We start from the raw sequence: 21,051 nt of genomic DNA, 5'->3' as shown, positions 1-21,051 counted from the left end.
TGGCTTCACTTTTGAACGACTACAGCCCAGAATCAGTGATACTACACATCCAATGCCTTTACTTGGTGCAAAACAACAAAAAAACAATTACATAGTATGAAAGCTAGACTTAACTTTAGATAACAAACTAAATATGTCATTTTACAGTGACTAGGGTTTAGGCATTTCTGAAGAATGTGACATCTCTCAAATTCTTTGCTCAGGAATTTAGACAAAGCTTAAAATAATGGGGGGGGGACGACGACAAAGGCCATATATCAAAAATCAGGGACTTGTTTTTTAAATATCCTTTTAAAAAGGTTAACAGTGGCACAGTGGATAGTGTTGTCGCCTCACTGCAAGAGGTTCCCTGATTCAATTCTTGGTTGGAATGCCTTCTGTGTGGAGCCTGCATGTCATTCTTATAGGTTCATAGGTTCATACTAGGCTATCTGCCCGAGGGCATTTACAAGCCTAGCCCATAGTTTTGTGGCTTACACCACCCCTTTAGTATGGGGAACTATACCCATTATTTTGCTGTGCCTCTGTCGAGCAGTGACACTGAGGTAATCCCTGGGGTATACCTGCGATCTCCCATCCATTGGTCAAGATTTCTCTTGAACAAGGCCAGTGAGGTGCTCTGCCTCACATATACCGGGATTTTGTTCCACAGCATAGGGAGTCTTTGGGTGATGAATCTATCCCTCCAGCACGTCCTATTAATAGCCGTGTCGAGGCTTATTGTGGGTTTCCTCCAGGTGCTCTGTTTTTTTCCCACATTCTAAAGATATGTAGTGGGTGGACTGGGCACTGTAAATTAGTCATAGGTGTGTGTTCATGTGAGTATGGTGTGGAAGAGCTACCATGGCTATCTAGATGATTGTCATTGTTGAAATGACACCCTGACCCCATTGGGAAAAAGGGGTTGTGGATGGATGGAATAGAAAAATGGGGTTTGTATCAATATGCATTTTTGGAACAATAAGAAGTTTGAAATTCTAATGTCAGCCATTGTTAACTTACTATAATCCTTAGTGATTTACCAGAAACGACAGAAGGTTTAAGAGGGACAGGACAAAAATATGAAGGAAAATTGATGTTACCACCTGTCCCTATTTGTACAGATTAGTCGCTATTTGGGCAGTTGTGTCCTGTGGAAAAAATGGCAAATGTCCTGAGATTTTAGGACAAATAAAATTTTTAAGTTTTCTTTAAAAGCTGCATAAAACACTTACTTTGTATCTGGGACACCTAAATGTCATTTGAAACAGCATAAACAGTTCGAATGCTACAAGAATAAGCTTTTATTTTGTCAAAAATGTGAAGTTATAGCCTTTGCGCTGGCCGTGGGTATGTTTTGTCCTGCAAAAATTCGCGTTTATACAAAAAATGTCCCACTCTGGGGCGGGCATTAGAAAAGGTGGCAAACTTAAGGAAAATCAGAAACAGTTTAGAAGAATTGGATGTTATGTTTTATTAAGAAGTGACCTTGTCTAGGCACCTGTAAAGCTGGTAAGTAACCCTAATTTAACTTGAACATCCATATAAACGGAAGGAAAACGCAGTTTATATAGCTGGCATGACTCAACCGCTGCTTTTTCTTTTGAGATAGATAATCATTTAGTATTTTCCACCACTATCGGGTTCGTAACTCCTCTTGAGGAAGGAGCGGGGTGGGACTTTGACCCGCAGACACCACAAAGGGAATACCAAAACGTAATGAGTGCCAGTGTAGTTCTCGGTTTAAAGTGCAGGTGTTACGCAAGGAAGGCGCATTTCAATCGGGAAAATGGCTAAGCTAATTGCATATGTAAAATTTGTGTTTATTTCCACGTTCTTGTGCCTTTTGACGGTTGTTGGTAAAGCATTGCAGATACTGTTCCCAACACTTGCTAAAAAGCTGCTGCTGAAGATGGGCCATCGTATTACGATGACGCAGAACCCCCGGTTCGTTTGTGAGGACTGGGTACCAACCTTCTTTAGTCTCAGATATTTGAAAGCGGTGCTCCGTACAGCTTGGCGGCGGCTGGAAGATGAAGCTCACGTTGGAAAGCGGGCACCCAACACGCCAGTTATCGATTTGCAGGGTAGGAAGTGTCACGTCCTGGATTTTGTCAAAGGTGAGAAAATAAAATGCCCTGTCTAGGGTTACCACCTGTCCCACTTTGCGAGGGAGTCCCTCGGAGGGACAGTCCCTCTTTGGGCAGTTGTGTCCTGCAAAAAAAACTGTAAAAATGGCAAATGTCCTGAGATTTTAGGGCAAAATTATGCGTTGCATAAAACAGTTATTCTGTATCTGAAACACTTAAATGCTATAAAAAAACAGAATAAGCAACTAAAATGCTACAAGAATAATTTTTTTAGGCAAAAAAGTGAAGTTCTGTCCTTTGTACTGGCCATGGGTATGTTTTGGCATGCAAAATCTGACGTTTGTACCAAAAATGTCCCACTTTGGGCGTTTGAATAGTTGGCAACCCAAGCCCTGTCCGTACTTTTATTTTTAATAAATGCAGCAGGTTGGGGATGGTAAGGGGTGACTGCCCCACGTTTAAAAGGATGGGCACCTTTGATTTTTTTAATGCTCTTAGTATATGTTTTAATCGTCTCTTTGAAAGAGAAGAATGTTAACCCAAAAGTGATGCCTCGTAGAAATTCGCCTGCGTTTTGTAGTGAAGGACGCGGCAGTACATAGCCGTTTAACAGATACACTTTTGTCGTGCAGAGGCTAACATTTTTGAAAGTCTGTGTAATATTAGGGTTGTCACCTGTCCCACAGTTGTGTCCTGCAAAACATTTGTAAAAATGGGAAATGCCCTGAGATTTTAGAGCAAAAATATTTCCTATATTTTATGTAATAGTTGCATAAAACAGTTATTCTGTATCTGAACCACATACATGATGTATGAAACAGAATAAGCAACTAAAATGCTACAAGAATAAGCTTTTATTTAGAGAAAAAAGTCTGGTTCTGTCCCTTGCACTGGCCATGGTTATGTTTTGATCTGAAAAATCTGATGTTTGTGCCACAATTGTCCCACTTTGTGCATTTGAAAAAGTGACAACCCTATGTAATATAGCAACATTTTATAACCTATGGGCACTTAAAGCTGCCATTTAAGTACCTGCAAAATCTAGATGTACAGTTAGGACAGTCTGCTTTACTAGGGTTGCCATCTATCCATTTTTATGCAGGGCAGTCCTAATTTGGGTAGTTGGGTGACTTGGGTCCTGCGAAGAAAAAAATCTGAAAAATGCCAAATGCCCTGAGATTTTTTAGAAAAAAAATTCTTAAGGTGTTTTTAATAGTTGGATAAACAATTATTTTGTGTCTGAAACACCTAAATAGTATATGAAACAGCATAATCAGGTAAAATGCTGTGAGAATAAGCTTTTGTCCTTTACACTGGTTGTGGGTATGGTTTGTCCTGCAAAATCTCATGTTTCTACAAAACATGTCCCACTTTGGACATTTGAAAAGGTGTCAGTCCTAGCTTACATTTAGCTGTCTTTGCATTAGTAGTCCAGGGCTGCTGGAAGATTCTGAAAGGAGGTGGGGTGGAGAACAGAGTGGCACTCAGTGATCTAAAAGGGCATTGTTTAATATGATAAAAGATGCATAGACATAACATGAGCTGCTTATACTGTGAACTGGAGCTGCATTAAGAACAATTCCACAAAAAGCTCATGAAAAATTATAAAATAAAATTACTGCAGTACTTTACACTGTTCCAAGTCTCAGTGAGAGACATACTTTCACCTGAATGCATGGTCTGAGTATACTGTTCAAATGATGGCCTGTGTACCATGAACTTGGAAGACTAAAGCTTAAATGGAGGAGATACATTAGTAAAATTACAAACCTCTCAACTTCCTAGGACAAGAAATGCAGATAGAGGTAAAATAATGGGATACAAAGGCCCCCCAAAGGACAGATTTTAAATATTGCTCTTATAAACTTAGAAAGTTGATTAAATAACAGGATTTGTGTTAGCATGCACTAAGGATACTTTCAGTCTGAAACTCAAATCTGTGTCATTATTTATTGACTTCAGTCCTCAGTGGTTTGCCATAAAACCATACATTTTGTGAGGAACAGGGAAAAATATGAAGAAAAAATCTGGATATTCTGCAAAAAATCTGGACACTTGAGAGGTATGGAATACCCTTCTGGAGTAATGCAAGACTGATGGTAATTGCGATGAGGCTCCGTAATTTCATTGTATTTTTGGCCATAGTCCTGGCAGCTCACTGTACACTTTATATTTAGAAATAGCCAATCTATATACAGTGTCTATTGCCAAATTCATAACAAAGTGTATAGTGGGACATCAGGACTATAGTCAGAAATAGACTGAAGTTATGGAGTCCATTCTTCTGCTTTGTCTGGCTTGAACTATTATACTGAGGACAATAAACATAGGTTCTGAGTTTAATTAAAAGAACACACACACACACACACACACACACACACACACACACACACACACACACACACACACACACACACAGTCTCAGACATTTGCTAGTTAAATTTGTATTAGAAATCTTTAGTTCTACTAGCATTTTACCTGTAGAAAGCAATAGTAAAATGTGCTGCAAACTTGCATGTAAACACTTCCACACATAAAAACAAGACAAGCTTTGAATAATCAAACAATGCAGTAACAGAAAAAATACCATGATCACAGTTCTACTTGATGTTTTTTTTTTATAAAATTCATAATGACAGCTGACCCCAGCAAAGCCATGGCAGTAGTTGGAATGACTTTAATCTTATCCAACCACTCAGACAACTACTGAATACTTTATTTACCTTCAAAAATACTGGAATAGGGTGACAAAACAGCAATATGTTGAAAACTACTCAATAGGAGTAGAATATTATTCAGAATCTTAATGGATACTTATTCTTATAGTGGCATTGTTACTTGCTCATCAATACTGTGGTTCCGGGCTCCGTTTGATCAAGGATAAGTGTCTATTTTGCAGCTTATATAATTATGATTTGGGTAAATGTACTGGCATCTGACTCAGGCTAAGTCAGATTGTAAACAATTGACCTTCACCATTAGACCCTCTAAACCTGAAGATCCCAATATTTCAGAATTCAAGGATTTTGAATGTACAAATCTCATTAAATTCTATGATAAAGTTTTAAGATTCAGTTATTCCAGCATAACCTCACAAAGAAGATTACTAGCCTCAAACAGATGCCCTATGCAGACCGTCTCAAAAAACTCCAGCTTTACTCCGTCGCATATTGCCTACTCAGAGGTGATCTCTGCCTAACATACAAAGCTATGTCAAACCCAGAGCTGTTGGACATGCTCCACTTAAAGAAATCCCAATCCCTCCGAGCTACACGCTCTAGGGACCTAAACCTTCTCACCACAATAAACAGAACATGCTGGAGGGATAGATTCCGGTCCCAGAGACTTCCCATACTCTGGAACAAACTACCCGCCTATATCAAACAAAGCTCCTCATTAGCACTCTTCAAGAAAAATCTTGTTGATTGGATGGGAAATAGAAAATTCACCCCGGGGATCACCTCTGTGGCTCTGCTCAACAGTGGCACAGGAAAATAATTTTCTTGGGTGGCAAAATCCAGGGTACCTTTTTGGCTGGGCTTGTATAGGCCCCAGGGCCGATAGCCTAGTACCTACCTATGAACCTATAAAGAAGTGGATACACTACCTTTGATTTTGAAAAAAAAACACATAAGTATAATGGCCATGTAGGTCTTTGACAGATACTCAACAAGCTATATCAGTCATTCAGAAGTGATCCTTTTAATGTTTGCTGTCATACATCATCTTCCTTTAAGGAATGATATATACATTCCAGTTTTAGACACATTTGGAATACTTCCAGTGTCTTACTGAGGAGGAAATGAAAAGCAGAACAGTCACACCAACATATTTCAGCTTGCTGTTAAAAGACACATATACTGATCCACACAACAAGCCATATCATTTTTATTTGACACTGATCATATACCAACTCCATACTTTCTGAGTGCAGCATACCTTTTCACCCCTTACCACAAAAAAAGCATTTACCTTCTGTGTATACCTATGATGGCTGATTGTAAAGAAAATGAAAGAAGCAATCACTGCAGTAGCTCTTGGATACGTGCATGAACCCTGTAGCTAACCACATCAATGATTTTTTTTGCATAATTATAATCATGACTGCCTTTTGCTTTCATCTACAGACTTCAACCCCCCCCAAAAAAAAAAACAGCAACTTCTGGCAGTCAGCTCTCATGTGTAATTGTTGAAAGTGGTGAATTAACAACCAAATATATTTCTACTTCATGCTATAGGGCACCTCATATATTACTATAAAAATTAAGAAAAAATAAATACAATTGTATTATGCTGTGAGTAGTGTCTACTATTAACTCTTTACTGGTTGCTTACAGCAGTCCAGAATAACTATTTTTCTAATTGGTCTATGTGAATGGACAGATGAGTTACACCCAGTCAGATGAATTACTGCAAAGGGAACAAAATATTGTGTGTTTCCCTATTTCACAGATTAGTACTAAGCAAACTGCTCTTGCGAGCCATTTTAAGCCTAGCCAATTATCCCTTGTGTGGCTCAAACCCTACTCCTTGTGTTTGTATGGCAAACACCTTAACCATTAGGCCACCCTCCCAATATTTTGCTCCTCCTTCTACAACACATAATGCTATTAAGTTCCCATATCCCTAAAACCCTGATCATAACCCTAAAACTGACCCTAGCCCTAACCCTAAACACTAACACTAAACCAAAAACCCTAACAATAACTTAACTGTAACCATGGCTGTAATCCTAAAACCCGAAGGCACCTTTAATATCTGTTTCCATATCCGAATAGCAGTGCAATCAGAAAATTTCAAACAGCATAACTAGTAATTTGATTGCTTGTGCAGAGCATACCTCTTCAGTACAAGTAATCACTGCCCTAATACCCACATTTTTATCTGGCCTTGCCAGAAAAAAGTGAAACAAACATTTACAGAAATGTAATTTAACTTGGAGCTTTCAAACACTAGGCTCAGTTCTAACATCACCAAGCTATAGCAACAATCAGGTTACTGCAATCACCATAACTTTCCTTTGCTTTCATTCAACAATTGCTGCTGAAGTACTTCCGGTAATCAAAAATTAACTACAGTAATATATTTGAAGTTGTTTCTGCTGCAGGGCACCCCCCCCCCCATGTTGATTGCAGTAAAAGTGAATAAAAATGGAAATGGTGTATTCTGCTGTGGACAGTGTCTGCTATATTACTACTTGCCCACTACACTCATCTTTCAGCCATTTAGTTCACAAATCAGGGGCACAGCCAAAACATAATGGGGTGACAAAGACCCAAAATCAGCGATAACTTAGAAGGTTATTAGAATAACAAGTTTTGAATTAGCATACATTTTCTTAAAGATATATATCATTATTTACTGACTGTAATCCTCAATGATCCACCAGAAAACACAAAATTTTATGAGGGACAGACCAAAAATATGAAGCAAAAATCTGGACATTTTGTAAAATTCTGGACAGTTGAGAGGCATATCCCACCTCCACTCAGCAGTTATAGCCATGTCTGTGTAGACTTCAAACATCAGAAAACCACCATATTTATCAGGAATTGATCAAAATTATGAGACAGAATTATTTGGGACAGGTGAGAGGCATGAGTATCCAGCATACCTCTTGATTTCTCAAAAATCTTGACATTCTGTGAAATACTGGTCAATTGAAACTAAAATAATCCAGCATGAAGCCCAAACGATACAGATATTGCCATCTTTCTTTAAAACTACCGCTTTCCTGACTGCTTATTATTCACTTCCTGCAAACTTTCTGGTGCAGCCACAACTGCATGTTTCAGCCAACCATAGTGCATAGTTGGTGGGAACAAACCTAACAGAGAGCACTTAGAGCCTGTATGTCCAGCCTATTTAGATATGAAAAAAAAAAATAAGAATAGAAAAAAGTAACGGCAGCTCAGCTCATTCGAGCACATCATTCAAGCTTATACATATGGTCACCTGGCTCACCTACCGCTATTTTATAGCCAAGCTAGGAGCTAAGGGTACAGTTGAAGATTTTAGTAAAGTCAGGGGCTCTCACCTTTCCCCCTTGCCGTATGCACCCGGCGCCCTTGTACTAGCTTTTTTGTCATGTACTAGGTAGCCACTGTAATGAGTCCCTGTTTTGAAAAAACTAGATGTCATTGCAGAACTTGTAAACAATCTGTACATATTTTTTATCTGATTTCTACAGCAATCATCTTTCCAATATCCTAGAATGGGCACTAAACACATTGACAGTCTAAGCATTCTAACCACGTTTTTGTTGTACTGTTTTAATTATATTAATACCTGGGCATAGTTTACATTGTGTAAGGAAATGGAATGTTAGTCTTCAGCATTCCAACTGCTTAAAAAATTGTAATGCAGCAATTGCTGTACTTACTTTTCTACAAATTCTCTGGGGTCAGTAAACAACAAGAAATAATGGCTGCTCTTTTTACTGTTTGCAGATAAGAATACATAGTTTACTAGACAACTGTTATCATTTTGAAGATGTTAACCAACTGATTATTGATAGCAGAGCAGTCATTTTTTTCTTTTGTGTTTTCCAAGACTTTTCTAAAAATACAGTACTTCTGAAACAGAAACAAAACAAGTGAAAGTGTCATACGGAAAAAAAAGTCATAGGCAAAAGCATCCAAAAAGACCCTGACAAACTAGAGATTTCACTGTATAATATCTCAAACCTCCTATGAAGAAGGCGGCTGAGAAATATGTAAATTATCCTGTTTCAGCTTCATAGTTTATGAATGCCCACTGACTTTTTACCTTTTACAGATTCATAAATATTCCAAGGCCACCGAGTCTTATGACCTTTCATACCTTTTCAGTACCCTCCCTCATGCTGCAACTCATTTCTCTAGGAGGGTCATAGAGATTCCCATCCAGTTATCTAGTTTAAGTTTAAAGGAAGATAGTGAGCCCCACAACCTAACATGCTGGGGAAGTTTATTCCAGAAATTTGAGGGGAGCTGAGTTATACATCTCTGTTGTGTTTTATCTGTTTGCGAAAAATTTAGGTACCTGGTTTTAGTATAATGACTTCCCCATGTTCAACAAGAGACACAGTTGGAGTTTCATAGTTGTCTGCTTCATGAATCCTACAGTAGTTCCTTGGTGTGATTCTGAAAGATATGGAACAGCCTATATGATTTTCACAGGCAGCAGAGGAGACCTCAACTCTTTGGGCATTCTGTGGCATAGCCCTTTTTTCCTGAGGTTCTGGGACCAATTGTATGCAACCATGTTGCTATGGCATTCAGTATATCAGCCAGAAGGGCTTCCACTCCAAGTGTCAGTGTGTGGAGTGCACAGGTTATTATTTACAGTATAAAGCAACACTGAATGAAAAAAGCAATACATGTCATTAATGGCCGTAGATATGTGGCGAATGAAAGATTTAATTGTAAGTCTTGTGGGGTGATTTATATTTTGGGGTATGGATGTGAAAACACCTGTTGGTATATAGGACAAACAAAAAGAATGGTGTGAATCAGGGTGTTGGAACACTTGGCTGATATTAGGAATCAGAGCAGGGAAAGCCCTGCTGCCGAACATTTTTCTAAGGAACGTGATGGCAATGGGGCATCTCTGTTTTTTAGTATTTTGGCTCGACCAGTAGATTCGAAGGGGATTTTTGCTTTGCATTAAATCAATTGGAAACTACTTACATTTTGAATTATGGAACCCTTTTCTCTGGTGGGCTGAATTTAGAATTTTCTTTGAATTTTCAGTGTATTTATACTTTGTAGTGTGTTTTTCTATGTATTAAATATATTCTGTGTATGTTATTTACATTGTATTAATGTTCAGTGGGGTTGGAATGCATTGAAATTTCTGGGGTGTGCATTATTATTTTCACTGGAGTGTAATTCATTATAATATTTAATTGATTAAGCAGATGATTAATTAGTTAACATATGTATTTAAGACTGTTGTTTTTTTGTGTGAGTTATCCCTCGAAGGCGAAAGGCCGAGGTACCAGGAGAATAAAGTGGTATCACTGGCTTTGTTGTTGTTTGTTTATTATTATTTACAGTATGTCTGTGGGCCATTCTGACAGTTTCCATGATTCCCACATCAGGTACATGTCTGACCTATACCAGTGTTTTTTGTGGAGTGATTTTCCATAAGCTGTCTAATTGGTAAGTGTACACCTGTCCCCTTCAGGCTGAAAAACAGTGATAGGGATGTAGGCTCAGTCTGCTGTCAGTGTTGTTCAACACTGTGTGCAATTGCTTATGCAGGATATGCCTTAGAGCTGTGGCTCATGACAACTATCGACAGCCTTCAGACCATGGTGGAGATGGCATACAGCACCACACTGTTACAGATTTATGACACGATTAATCATATATTCAGAGTGCTGAAGTCTTACTTTCATTGTTTAGATACCTCGGGTGGTGTTCTGTGCTATGCTGCAGAGACTTGCAGCAAAATATTTGTTATCTGTGCCAAGCTGCACAAACTTATTCCATGTAAATACCTAAAGCATAGCTGCACCACTGGAGTGCCAGTCAGACTACAGCCAGCAGCAGTGGAGGAGGACCCAGTTAATGAGTTGGAGGAACCGGTTGCAGAATAACCCCATGCAAGGCTGAGTTGGGTGCAGTGTACTGCAGCACTGGCAAAGAAGTGGCATATATTCCACAACTATGGGCTGTGACATAGACAACAAAGAATAAAATTGATGCATATATAATAGTATACCCAGTCTATGCAGTACAGGACACTGTTGAGTCATGTTGTGCATCCAAAGTTACCCAACCCACAGGGTGGACCACAGTAGCAAGGAACAGCAACATTAACATAGATAGAAAGATGGATAGATTATAGTAGCTGGATGTGGTAGCCAGGCACATGGCTGGGTAGTTGGATGGAATTGGGTAGCACACTGTCTGGCGTCTAAGTTAAACTTCTAGATGAGTAATGCTGGCTTGATAGTACATGTGGCCCTACAGTATCTTGATAGGAGGACTCCTGTGCATTATACAGTATAGCAAATTAGAATAAAATATGTGACACCAGTCATGCCTGTTCAGGTGGAAGGTCATACCCTGTTGATGGCCACATCCATGCAGTTGGTCACATGAAGGTACTGCACACTCTTCACCACTAGATGGTATGGAGACTTTGGAACTGCATTACTCTGACTAGTTGCCCATTTGGGGTGTACAATACCACATCCATGTAGACAGCCTGGTCATGGCACTGCACACTCTTCACCACCAGAAAGCTGTGATGGTGTGTAATTGCATGGCACTGACTGTTTGGCCCTGTGGAGTATATGATGGGTATATCCATGTGTCTGGCCCCACTGTGGCACTGCACACTGGACACCACCAGATGACATTGATGGTGTAGTGTTTTGTGACCCTGACTGGCTGACCATATGGAATGTAATCAGAGGGGAGCCAAGAAAGTGTCACGCATAGCTATGAGCATATCACAGCCTGTGGTGGAGGCCTCCACAAGATGTACGATGATGACACAGGTCCTGGAATGGTTGGGACTGCTGTAGATGACTCTCCTTTCATTGTGCACTATGCAGGAGGCATCTGTCATGGCCAGAGTGAGCATTGGCTTGATACCTCATGGTGGTTGCAGTGTATGCCAGTTGGCCCTCCATTGCCTTCATCTGGTATGTCTGCTCTCAGTCCTTGGCCTGCCAGTTGAGATATACCATGCTCAACAGACATCGGGGTACATACAGGTCACTGGTGGGGATTGTGTAATATGGCACTGCATTATACCTCTCATGCTTTTGTGATCTTATCATTTGTTTTTTCTTTCTGTGATATTGTCTGTTTTCTCTATTTCATTTTCTACAGTGTCAGCTATGGTGCAAGCAGAGTTGAGGCAGTGGCTATCACACCCTGCAGCCACCACACCCAACCACCACTGAGCCCCTAGTGGACTAGTGGTTTTCAGGACTGGCTCACTGGGTGTGGTGATAAAGGTCACTCCATGGAAGGTGATCTGAAAGGCTCACTGGTAACAACCATAGTCACCTCTCAGGAAATGGGGTGAAATCTCTGTCCTCTTCTGAGAGTGGTGCAGAAGGGCACACCTGGAGCACTTGACGGGAAGTGTAGCAGCTGGTGCAGGGTGACGTAGACTGGTGGCTGAATGCCCAGATTGGCACCCAGTAGTGTCTCCATCTGCAGCCCCATCCTTTGAGATGGATTTTTCCTTTAGGTTGGACTGGCACTCCTACCATACCAGTCCCTCTCTTCCATCACTGTGTTGCCATTCCTTTTGTTCCCCTTCACATCCACTGTTCATCCTCCAGTTGTCTCTGCCACTGAATGTCCACCTTTTGTCTGCATGTATGTATCAACTCTTGTTCCTCCACCTTATGTCTCACCACTGCCTTGTTAGCCTTTGTCTTTTGCCCCATCTCCTTCCTATTACCTTTTCTCCTTTCACCACTTAAATGAACCTTAGTGCCAATCCCCTCTTCCAAACTTGTAACAAAAAAAAAAAGAAGATAAAGAAAAAATGGACTCCTGTCTTAAAAATATTGGTCCAGATTCAATAAAGCCTACTCTAAGTATACGCTAATTGTACACAATATGTATTCACTAAAATTCGTATCATGTTTTTTGTGCTTTCTAGTCACTCAGAAAAATTAGACTAAGTGTACATGTAGTCTACACTGTATGGTACCTTTAAGAATCCTGTCAATATTTAAAGCTGCAAGAATATCAACAGGAAAACTAAAATTAGGAGAAAGAAGTTGTGAGTTATGTATGTGTTGTCTGTTCACTCAGAATGGTGTACACTTAGTGTAGGCTTTACTGAATCTGACCCATTGTCTTTCCTCACCCATCACACCATGATGTTATCCTTTTGTGTGTTCCTCTTCTTGCTTTTCTCTGTTTCAGATAATACTATTTCCCCCTTTTCTTCCCCATATGTGTAATAAGCTTCCCAGCTCCCTGTGTTGTGGTGTCCTTCTATGAACTGCAGACATTGTGTGTGTCATATTGCTGTGTGTGTATGTGTGAACATGCATAGTAATGTGCAGGTGACCTCCATGTCACATGTCCTTCAAGTCGTCCTAGTATTTTTGTCTATATTATGATGTGGTTTCTGCTGTTACCCATTCGTGGCCCTGGCCAACCTCCTGTACTACAGCATAGTTCCTTTAACTTTGTATGTATAACTAGTACTGGGTTACATCATGTTACAAATGCCTCAGAATACCACTCTGTGTTTAAATTTTCAATATGCAAGTTACATACATTGTTAACTTGCTGTCTCTTTTGCTGTTTTTTCAACAAATGTTTATATATATTAAATGCTGATCTGTGTATTGTTCCCAGGGCTCTGAGCCCAGTACGACTATCTATCCCAAATAGATAGCATGAGTGCATGCTTACCCCTCCAACATATATATATATATATATATATATATATATATATATATATACGTAAAGACTGAAAAGGGCACTATCAGAATGTAGACAGGTCAAAAAGCATTCAGAATGTAGCCAGAGGTATGTGGGTTGGTATTAATGCTGGGAATGTATTTGTGCGAATGTTGGTGGTGTACAGTAAGAGTAAGGTTAAGTTACAGGGATAGCTTTGGTGTTGTGCATGTTTGTTGGTGTGTGTGTGTCTAACCTTGTTTTGTGTAGTAATATTATTGCAGAAAGGGTTTTTCTATGTAAGGTACATGGTTGGCGTTAGGTTTAGCTCACATTAGTATGGTGACGTAGGGGGGCTTAACACTATACTGTTCAAAAGAATCATGTCCCATGGTATTGTTACGGTTTAAGGTATTTTTTGTTTGTTTCATGTTAGTGCATTTTTAATGTAAACTGATAATTGCTGTTAATTTCTTGGTTTAGGTGGTGTTTGTCTTTATTTTGAAAGTCTGTACTTTGATGTGTCTTCATTATGAAGTATGTATATTTTATTGTCTGTACAGTGTCTGCATTTTAATGTGCATACATTTTTATATATATACTCAAATAATACACACACACACACACACACACACACACACACACACACACACACACACACACACACACACACACACACACACACACACACACACACACACACACACATATACATATTATATACTTGTGGCCATGTTAATGTGCATCAGGAGGACCTCAGCATCTTATTGCAAAAAATCTGGGCAAAGCCTAAAAATAAGGACAGATTTTAAATAATGCTCTTATAAGCTTAGAAAGTTGCTAGAATACCTGATTATGTATTACTATGCATTTTCTGAAGGATATGAAACCCAACTGTCTATCATAGGTTCATAGATTAGTACTAGGCTAACTGCCCTTGTGGGACATTTTAAGCCTAGCCAATTATCCCTTGTGAGACTCAAACCCTGCACCTTGTGATTGTAAGGCAAACACCTTAACCATTTAGTGACTTCAGTCCTCAATGATCTGTCAGAAAAACACCCTTTTTTGACAAACAGATCAAAAATCTGAGATAAAAATGTGGACATTCTGCGAAAATGTCGACAGTTGAGAGGTATGATGAGGATCCTATCATTATGCAGCAGTACAAATCCATGGCTAGATTGTGGTAAATCATGCAGTAGCCACACTGAAATACAAGCAGCTGTGGTAAACAATATCACTGCACAAGCACCCCCAGTAGTGGATGAGAGTGTGCACACACACAGTTGTATAATATTGATGTAATCAAAGGTAACAAATATATATATATATATATATATGTGTGTGTGTGTGTGTGTGTGTGTGTGTGTGTGTGTGTGTGTGTGTGTGTGTGTGTGTGTTTAGAGAGAATGAGAGAAATGGGCAATGGAAAGGAAAGTGCCCCTGATGTCTGAGGGTAGAGTAGAAGTTATACTACAGTAGCAGAATCTACAGAGATGAACATCATAAAGTGCTAATGGAGCTGCAGAACAGACCAATTGTCAGAAAAGCAGAATGAAGACTGTGCTTTGACAGCAGTTTTGAAGAATGTGAAGTATACACAAGAGAAGTGGAAAATAATAAAATAATGTAATCTATCAACCTGCAGCAATCCTGACAACTTCAGAATGTCAGCAGTAGACCTGTATTTTATCATCAATGTCAGAAAAAAAGGATTATTTGTTACCCTGAAGGGAGTCAATGCAGGAATTAAGTCAACATACTAATATATCCACTGTTTACTGGCAAGGGAAGTCAATTCAGCATTCAGTGGACAAGAGGTCATAAAACTGATATCTGGGAAATGTAGCACATGTGCAGACAGATAGCAAAAAAAGTCCTTAGGAGATTTTAACCAATGACTTCCACATTTTAATGTTCCATAGCAGTGCATTAGCAAAGAGGGCACTGCAGTAGTCAGAGTGGAAGGGGCCATAAAGTACATATATCTTGGAAATGTAGTACATGTGCAAACTGCAGAGAGAAAAGTTATAAAACAACATACATCTACCCCCAGGTGATTTTAAAGCTCACAGCCAGTATAACGGCAGAGTATGAATCATCATCATCATTCCCCTTTAACCCCTTTTTCTACATGGGGTTGAGGTGTTATGTCAGCTATCACTGTCTATCTGGATTCAATGCCACTCTCCTGCCTTAGCTCATGTTAGGCATGTTGATTGGTTTTATGTCCAGATTTTGCTCCACAGAGCTATCGCATGAAACCCAAGCTGTGTAATTGGACACTGGCTGGCCAACTGTGCTTTATGGTGTGCCCACACTGGCCAATAGGAGCACATACACCCTTCCCAACATTAGCATGGATCCCTGGCATAGGTCAGAGTAGGCAGGATCCCCAACCCACTTATCACCAGCAGATACCCATGCTCATGTGGTGACATTAGTCAACACTACCAAATCACCTAGAGACAATTTTTATTCTGTTGAGAGGCTAGCCCTGACAAGGTGCACAGTCTGTGATCCATATTGTCCTATCTTTGGGATACAGCACACCACAGTTGATGATGCCCAATGAGGTTGGTCTATATAATTCTGCCCCCTGCAGGGCACCGTCTAAAGTCACAGCTCTGTTCTTGAGTGAGATTGAGGTGGAAACACTCAACATGTTTTCGGGAGGTGGGAGGTGTCCCACAGAGACCCAGGGAGAACATGCATAATCCATGCATGCATTGGTTGGAGGTCAGGATTGAATAATGGAAGTAGCATTGTTTTATTTTAAATTGTTATGCGCAGTGAGGCTTAGCTCATTTGCATAACTGACTAGTGTGTGCTAAGGATTTTCCTTCATTTTTGCCACAGTACATTAAGTGCCAATTCTCTGTGATTACTGCTAGCCATCAGCATTGCTCTCTGCCAGCTGATCACTACAGAAAAGTTACTTTGAAATATATGCTTATTTTTGGCATGTGTGTGGTATGTCTTTCTATTTTTTGACCATAGCATAATTTGAAAATGTGAGTATAGGACATACTGAAATGGAAAGGTGAAGCAGGCAGAGGGTAGAGCATAAGGTCAGCAGATACAGAATGAGCAGGTTGGAGGGTGGATGGGAGCCCATATGTCCCAACCTCCTAACTCCACCATGGCAGAACAATCCAGAAATATGTTAGAAAGTGACAACCTCCCCGGCATAATGTACATACAAATGACAGGATTGTTTAATGTCAGGGGATATGTACACATGATAGCATGAAAAGTGAAACACACATGAATGGAATTTAACCCCTGCCTGTGTCACTAATTTGCTCTAAACTAGGGTATTAGCAACACATGCCATAGAAGCATTAGTAGAAAATGAGACTGTAGAACACATTTCAGGGAAAAGGAACACATAATCACAGAACATCAAAATTACACCTGTATGGGTTTGAACCCCTGCCTTTGACAATGATATTAGTAACAAAAACGAATTGTTGACACCAACAGCCACAGGACTAGGGGCCAGGTTAATTAATCCACACGGTTTTATTAATGCATATTTCCACAATAAACTAAAAGTCATGAACAATGTCCACACACTGCTTGTAGCAATTCAGTCTCCAATTTAGAGCACAGGCTGACAGGAATTGAAGTAAGTCCAGTACAAAACTTTTAGGTTTGCCACAAAGTATAAGGATATTCACTCACTTGGAAAAACAATAGCAATCTCCGAATATGCAAGCCTGGAAATGAACTGGCGTACCCCAGGAAAGTCAGTGCAGGTTTCCACACCTGAAAGTTGATTGGTGTAACCAAGTAACAGTTAAATACTGCACTTTGTAGTTAGCGATGCCCTTCCCCAGAGTAATGCGCAGGTTTTAAAAGCCAGAATAAATACAATTTAAGTTCCAAAGCAAGCACTAGTTTCAAAATATTGTCCTCGCACTATGGTTGTTTGCCCAAGCCTCCAAACCAAAAGTAGACTGACAGAATAAATAGCCGTTAAACGCTACTAAGCGTTTTTCATTCAGATAAATATCCGAACTTCATCAGACAAAACGCTCGAGTTGAAATCAGTTAGAATTTAAATACAAACGTACTGGTTCAACGTAAATTACATAAACCTTTAGGTACGCTAGTTTAAAGTAACAATGTCTAAAAAGGAGGGTTTATGTTACAAAGTAGCTAGTAGCCTACAATCCAAAACAATTATAGGCTATTGCGATGTTTTCCCACAACATGGGGTAACAACTTATACTACCAAACAGTTAGCAATTAATAATTGTAAATAATGAAATAACCATTAAATATTAAAAAGTTAATAATAACATGAATGTTAAAAAATACATGTATATATAAAAATTCAACCTTTTTATTACAACCCTATAACTGTTAGACTACACATATAATACTAACATCTATATTAAAAGTGCAAGAAACATTAATTAACCTAAAAACATGTACTAAAACCTATACTAAATTCAATACACCTTATGATCAAATAAAAGGTTATATACTCCTTCAAAATAGTAAGTCTGTAAACCGACAATGTAAGCCCTCAAAAAAGTGGACACTTAATACAACCACCTGAGTTGAAATAGGTACTATCTATAAAACCTATAAATACAATATAAATGATAAATGAAATACTTACTGTGTGTATTTTCCTTAAATTTGTTAATATATTTTATTATTGATTACTACAATTGATAAATATAAATATATAAATAATATCAAAATTGAAATAACTAGTATTACCTTGACAAGCTTATGTAGGTTCCTGTGTTTTAACCAATTTAACATATTTTACACGATAGCATGAAAAGTGAAACACACATGAATGGAATTTAACCCCTGCCTGTGTCACTAATTTGCTCTAAACTAGGGTATTAGCAACACATGCCATAGAAGCATTAGTAGAAAATGAGACTGTAGAACACATTTCAGGGAAAAGGAACACATAATAACAGAACATCAAAATTACACCTGTATGGGTTTGAACCCCTACCTTTGGCAATGATATTCCCAAGATCATAGAATTAGCAAGTGAAGCCAGAAAAGAATGTATGGTGAAGGAGGCTGCATTTTTTTAATTTGTCATAATGTTTAGAATTCTATTCAGACTGTGCATTTTCTGTATTCCCTAACTTCAAGACCCTGGAATAAACCCTTTTAGTGAATGATTTCTTCTCCTCAGCTCTGCTAATCATTTTTACTCCCTGCTCTGTGACACCTTTAGGCTGCAGTAATACTTCTATCTGCTTTGTAACACTTTCATGGTGCAGAAGTTTATATAACTCCTTTCCTTCTACTTGTCATTATCTTGCAGGCTGTTCTGGTATAGGTGTATGCTGATACACGCTGACATATCTCTTTAAATCATCTAGGCTCTTATCTTTGTGTCCTTAGTTAAACTTTTGTATATTTAGGTCTTTTTAACATTATGCTGTGACCTTTTTTGGATGTCTACACTCTTATGAGTGTGTCTGGTATTTGTGCTCCCATTTTTGTTGTTTAGGCGAAGGTGTAATTGTAGGCTTACTGATTCCCCAGTCCACACATTTAATGAAGTATGACAAAAGGATTAGCTTACACCCACTGCCTCCACAAGTCTGTAAAGTCGAGGAAGCATTTCCGTGTTATCATGTTATGTGTTATGTATGGCTCTACAGCAACAGGATAAACTACTTTTTCAAACCTAGTTTCTATATCTGTTTGAGTAATATATACTGTTTCCTCTCTGTTCTTGAATATAGATTACATCAACTGTTTTCTTAACAATGGTCTTCATTTTATAGACATACTGCTGTATAACCATACTGCCTAAGTCTAGTAGTCTTTGCAGTTCATTGCTATAAGTTAAAAAATATACTTAATGAATTTTGCAGTATGACAATAGCAGAAGGCTAAGTCAGCTGTCCTGGTTATTGATGTATCACATTCCTTCAGATGAAAATCATCATTATCATGTTTTTTTTTCCTTGGTTACAGTCTTTACAGTATAAGAGTATGTGGCTGCTGTGTGGAGCGGTGCTGGTTTAGGGTATATTTTCCCCTCTCAACTCCAGGAAGAGCTCTGTTTGGACACCCAAGACTACAATTTCCTACCCACCACTACCTGCCTGGGTTTCCTTAATACCTTTGGATAACATTAATCTGGAAAACACCAAGCTAAAGCTATATTCTGGTTTAGGGTATATTTTCCCTCTCAACTCCAGGAAGAGCTCTGTTTGGACACCCAAGACTACAATTTCCTACCCACCACTACCTGCCTGGGTTTCCTTAATACCTTTGGATAACATTAATCTGGAAAACACCAAGCTAAAGCTATATTCTGGTTTAGGGTATATTTTCCCCTCTCAACTCCAGGAAGAGCTCTGTTTGGACACCCAAGACTACAATTTCCTACCCACCACTACCTGCCTGGGTTTCCTTAATACCTTTGGATAACATTAATCTGGAAAACACCAAGCTAAAGCTATATTCTGGTTTAGGGTATATTTTCCCTCTCAACTCCAGGAAGAGCTCTGTTTGGACACCCAAGACTACAATTTCCTACCCACCACTACCTGCCTGGGTTTCCTTAATACCTTTGGATAACATTAATCTGGAAAACACCAAGCTAAAGCTATATTCTGGTTTAGGGTATATTTTCCCCTCTCAACTCCAGGAAGAGCTCTGTTTGGACACCCAAGACTACAATTTCCTACCCACCACTACCTGCCTGGGTTTCCATAATACCTTTGGATAACATTAATCTGGAAAACACCAAGCTAAAGCTATATTGTATGTTTTTATTATATATTTCTCTCTTACGAGCTGCTTTTGTTATTGTCTGGTTATCCTCTCCTGACACACTTACCAGGCTTCTACCAGTCTCCGCCAGCAGCCATACCCCCCCCTTGCCTGCTATACTGCCTTCCCCCTACTCTGTCTCCTCTCTTTTGTTGATTACTAGTTGAACTGTATTACCCTTAAATTACTTACTACTCTAGTACTTACTTCCATTCCCCTCCTCCTACCCTAAGAACTTGCTTTCTTTCCTGAAAATAGCCTAGGTTCTCCTCCTTCTTTACCTGCTGTATGGTTTTCACTATCTGCCCTGACTGTTTCTTCTCCTTTTGTAGTATTGCCTGCCTATAACCATCTCCTAGTGATAGCTCACTTTGTCCCAGTTTTCTCTGTTTCCTTTCTCACCCCCTCTTTTAGTTCTAGCCTCCCTTGTAACTAGACTGTAACTGTTTTCTCCAAACTTCATTTACTCTATTCTCCTTGCTTCTAGTTTACCTAACCACCTTCTTGCTTCCAGCCTATTCCCCCTGGGTATCTCCTTGCTGATTGTTCTCCTCTCCTCTGCTCTCGCACAAGGTGTTTGTTTGTGGAGCATTTCTGCTTGATTTCTTTTTCCTACTAACTTATGTTGACTAGCCTTTTAAGTCATTTAGTAGCAGCCCATCTATTTTCCTACTATTGTATTTTCCCATTAACCAGTTCCTGATGTCCTGGGTCTCCTTATCGTAGGACTCCTCCCATCTTCTTTTCGCATATAACTGTTAACCCCTATGCGAAAGAACATTCTGCCCGCCCCCTGACTTACTACTTCCGCCCTAGGAACTGTGTTAAGGCGT

At 39.3% G+C, this 21,051-nt stretch overlaps 1 protein-coding gene across 1 annotated transcript in view; it reads left to right on the top strand.

The window, feature by feature from the left end:
* Window positions 1-1,719: 1,719 nt before the first annotated feature.
* The window catches only part of DIO1 (iodothyronine deiodinase 1), a 276,560-nt gene continuing 257,228 nt past the window's right edge, over window positions 1,720-21,051 (top strand). Inside the window, exon 1 of the mRNA XM_044085472.1 lies at window positions 1,720-2,099. Coding sequence (XP_043941407.1) covers window positions 1,769-2,099 — 331 coding nt within the window. The 5' untranslated portion in view covers window positions 1,720-1,768. The remainder of the gene's footprint in view (window positions 2,100-21,051) is intronic.

Source organism: Protopterus annectens, chromosome 10.part0, assembly GCF_019279795.1.
Source record: "Protopterus annectens isolate FY-2018-M chromosome 10.part0, PAN1.0, whole genome shotgun sequence".
NCBI lineage: Eukaryota > Metazoa > Chordata > Ceratodontiformes > Protopteridae > Protopterus > Protopterus annectens.
This window is presented reverse-complemented; position numbering and strand designations above follow the sequence as displayed.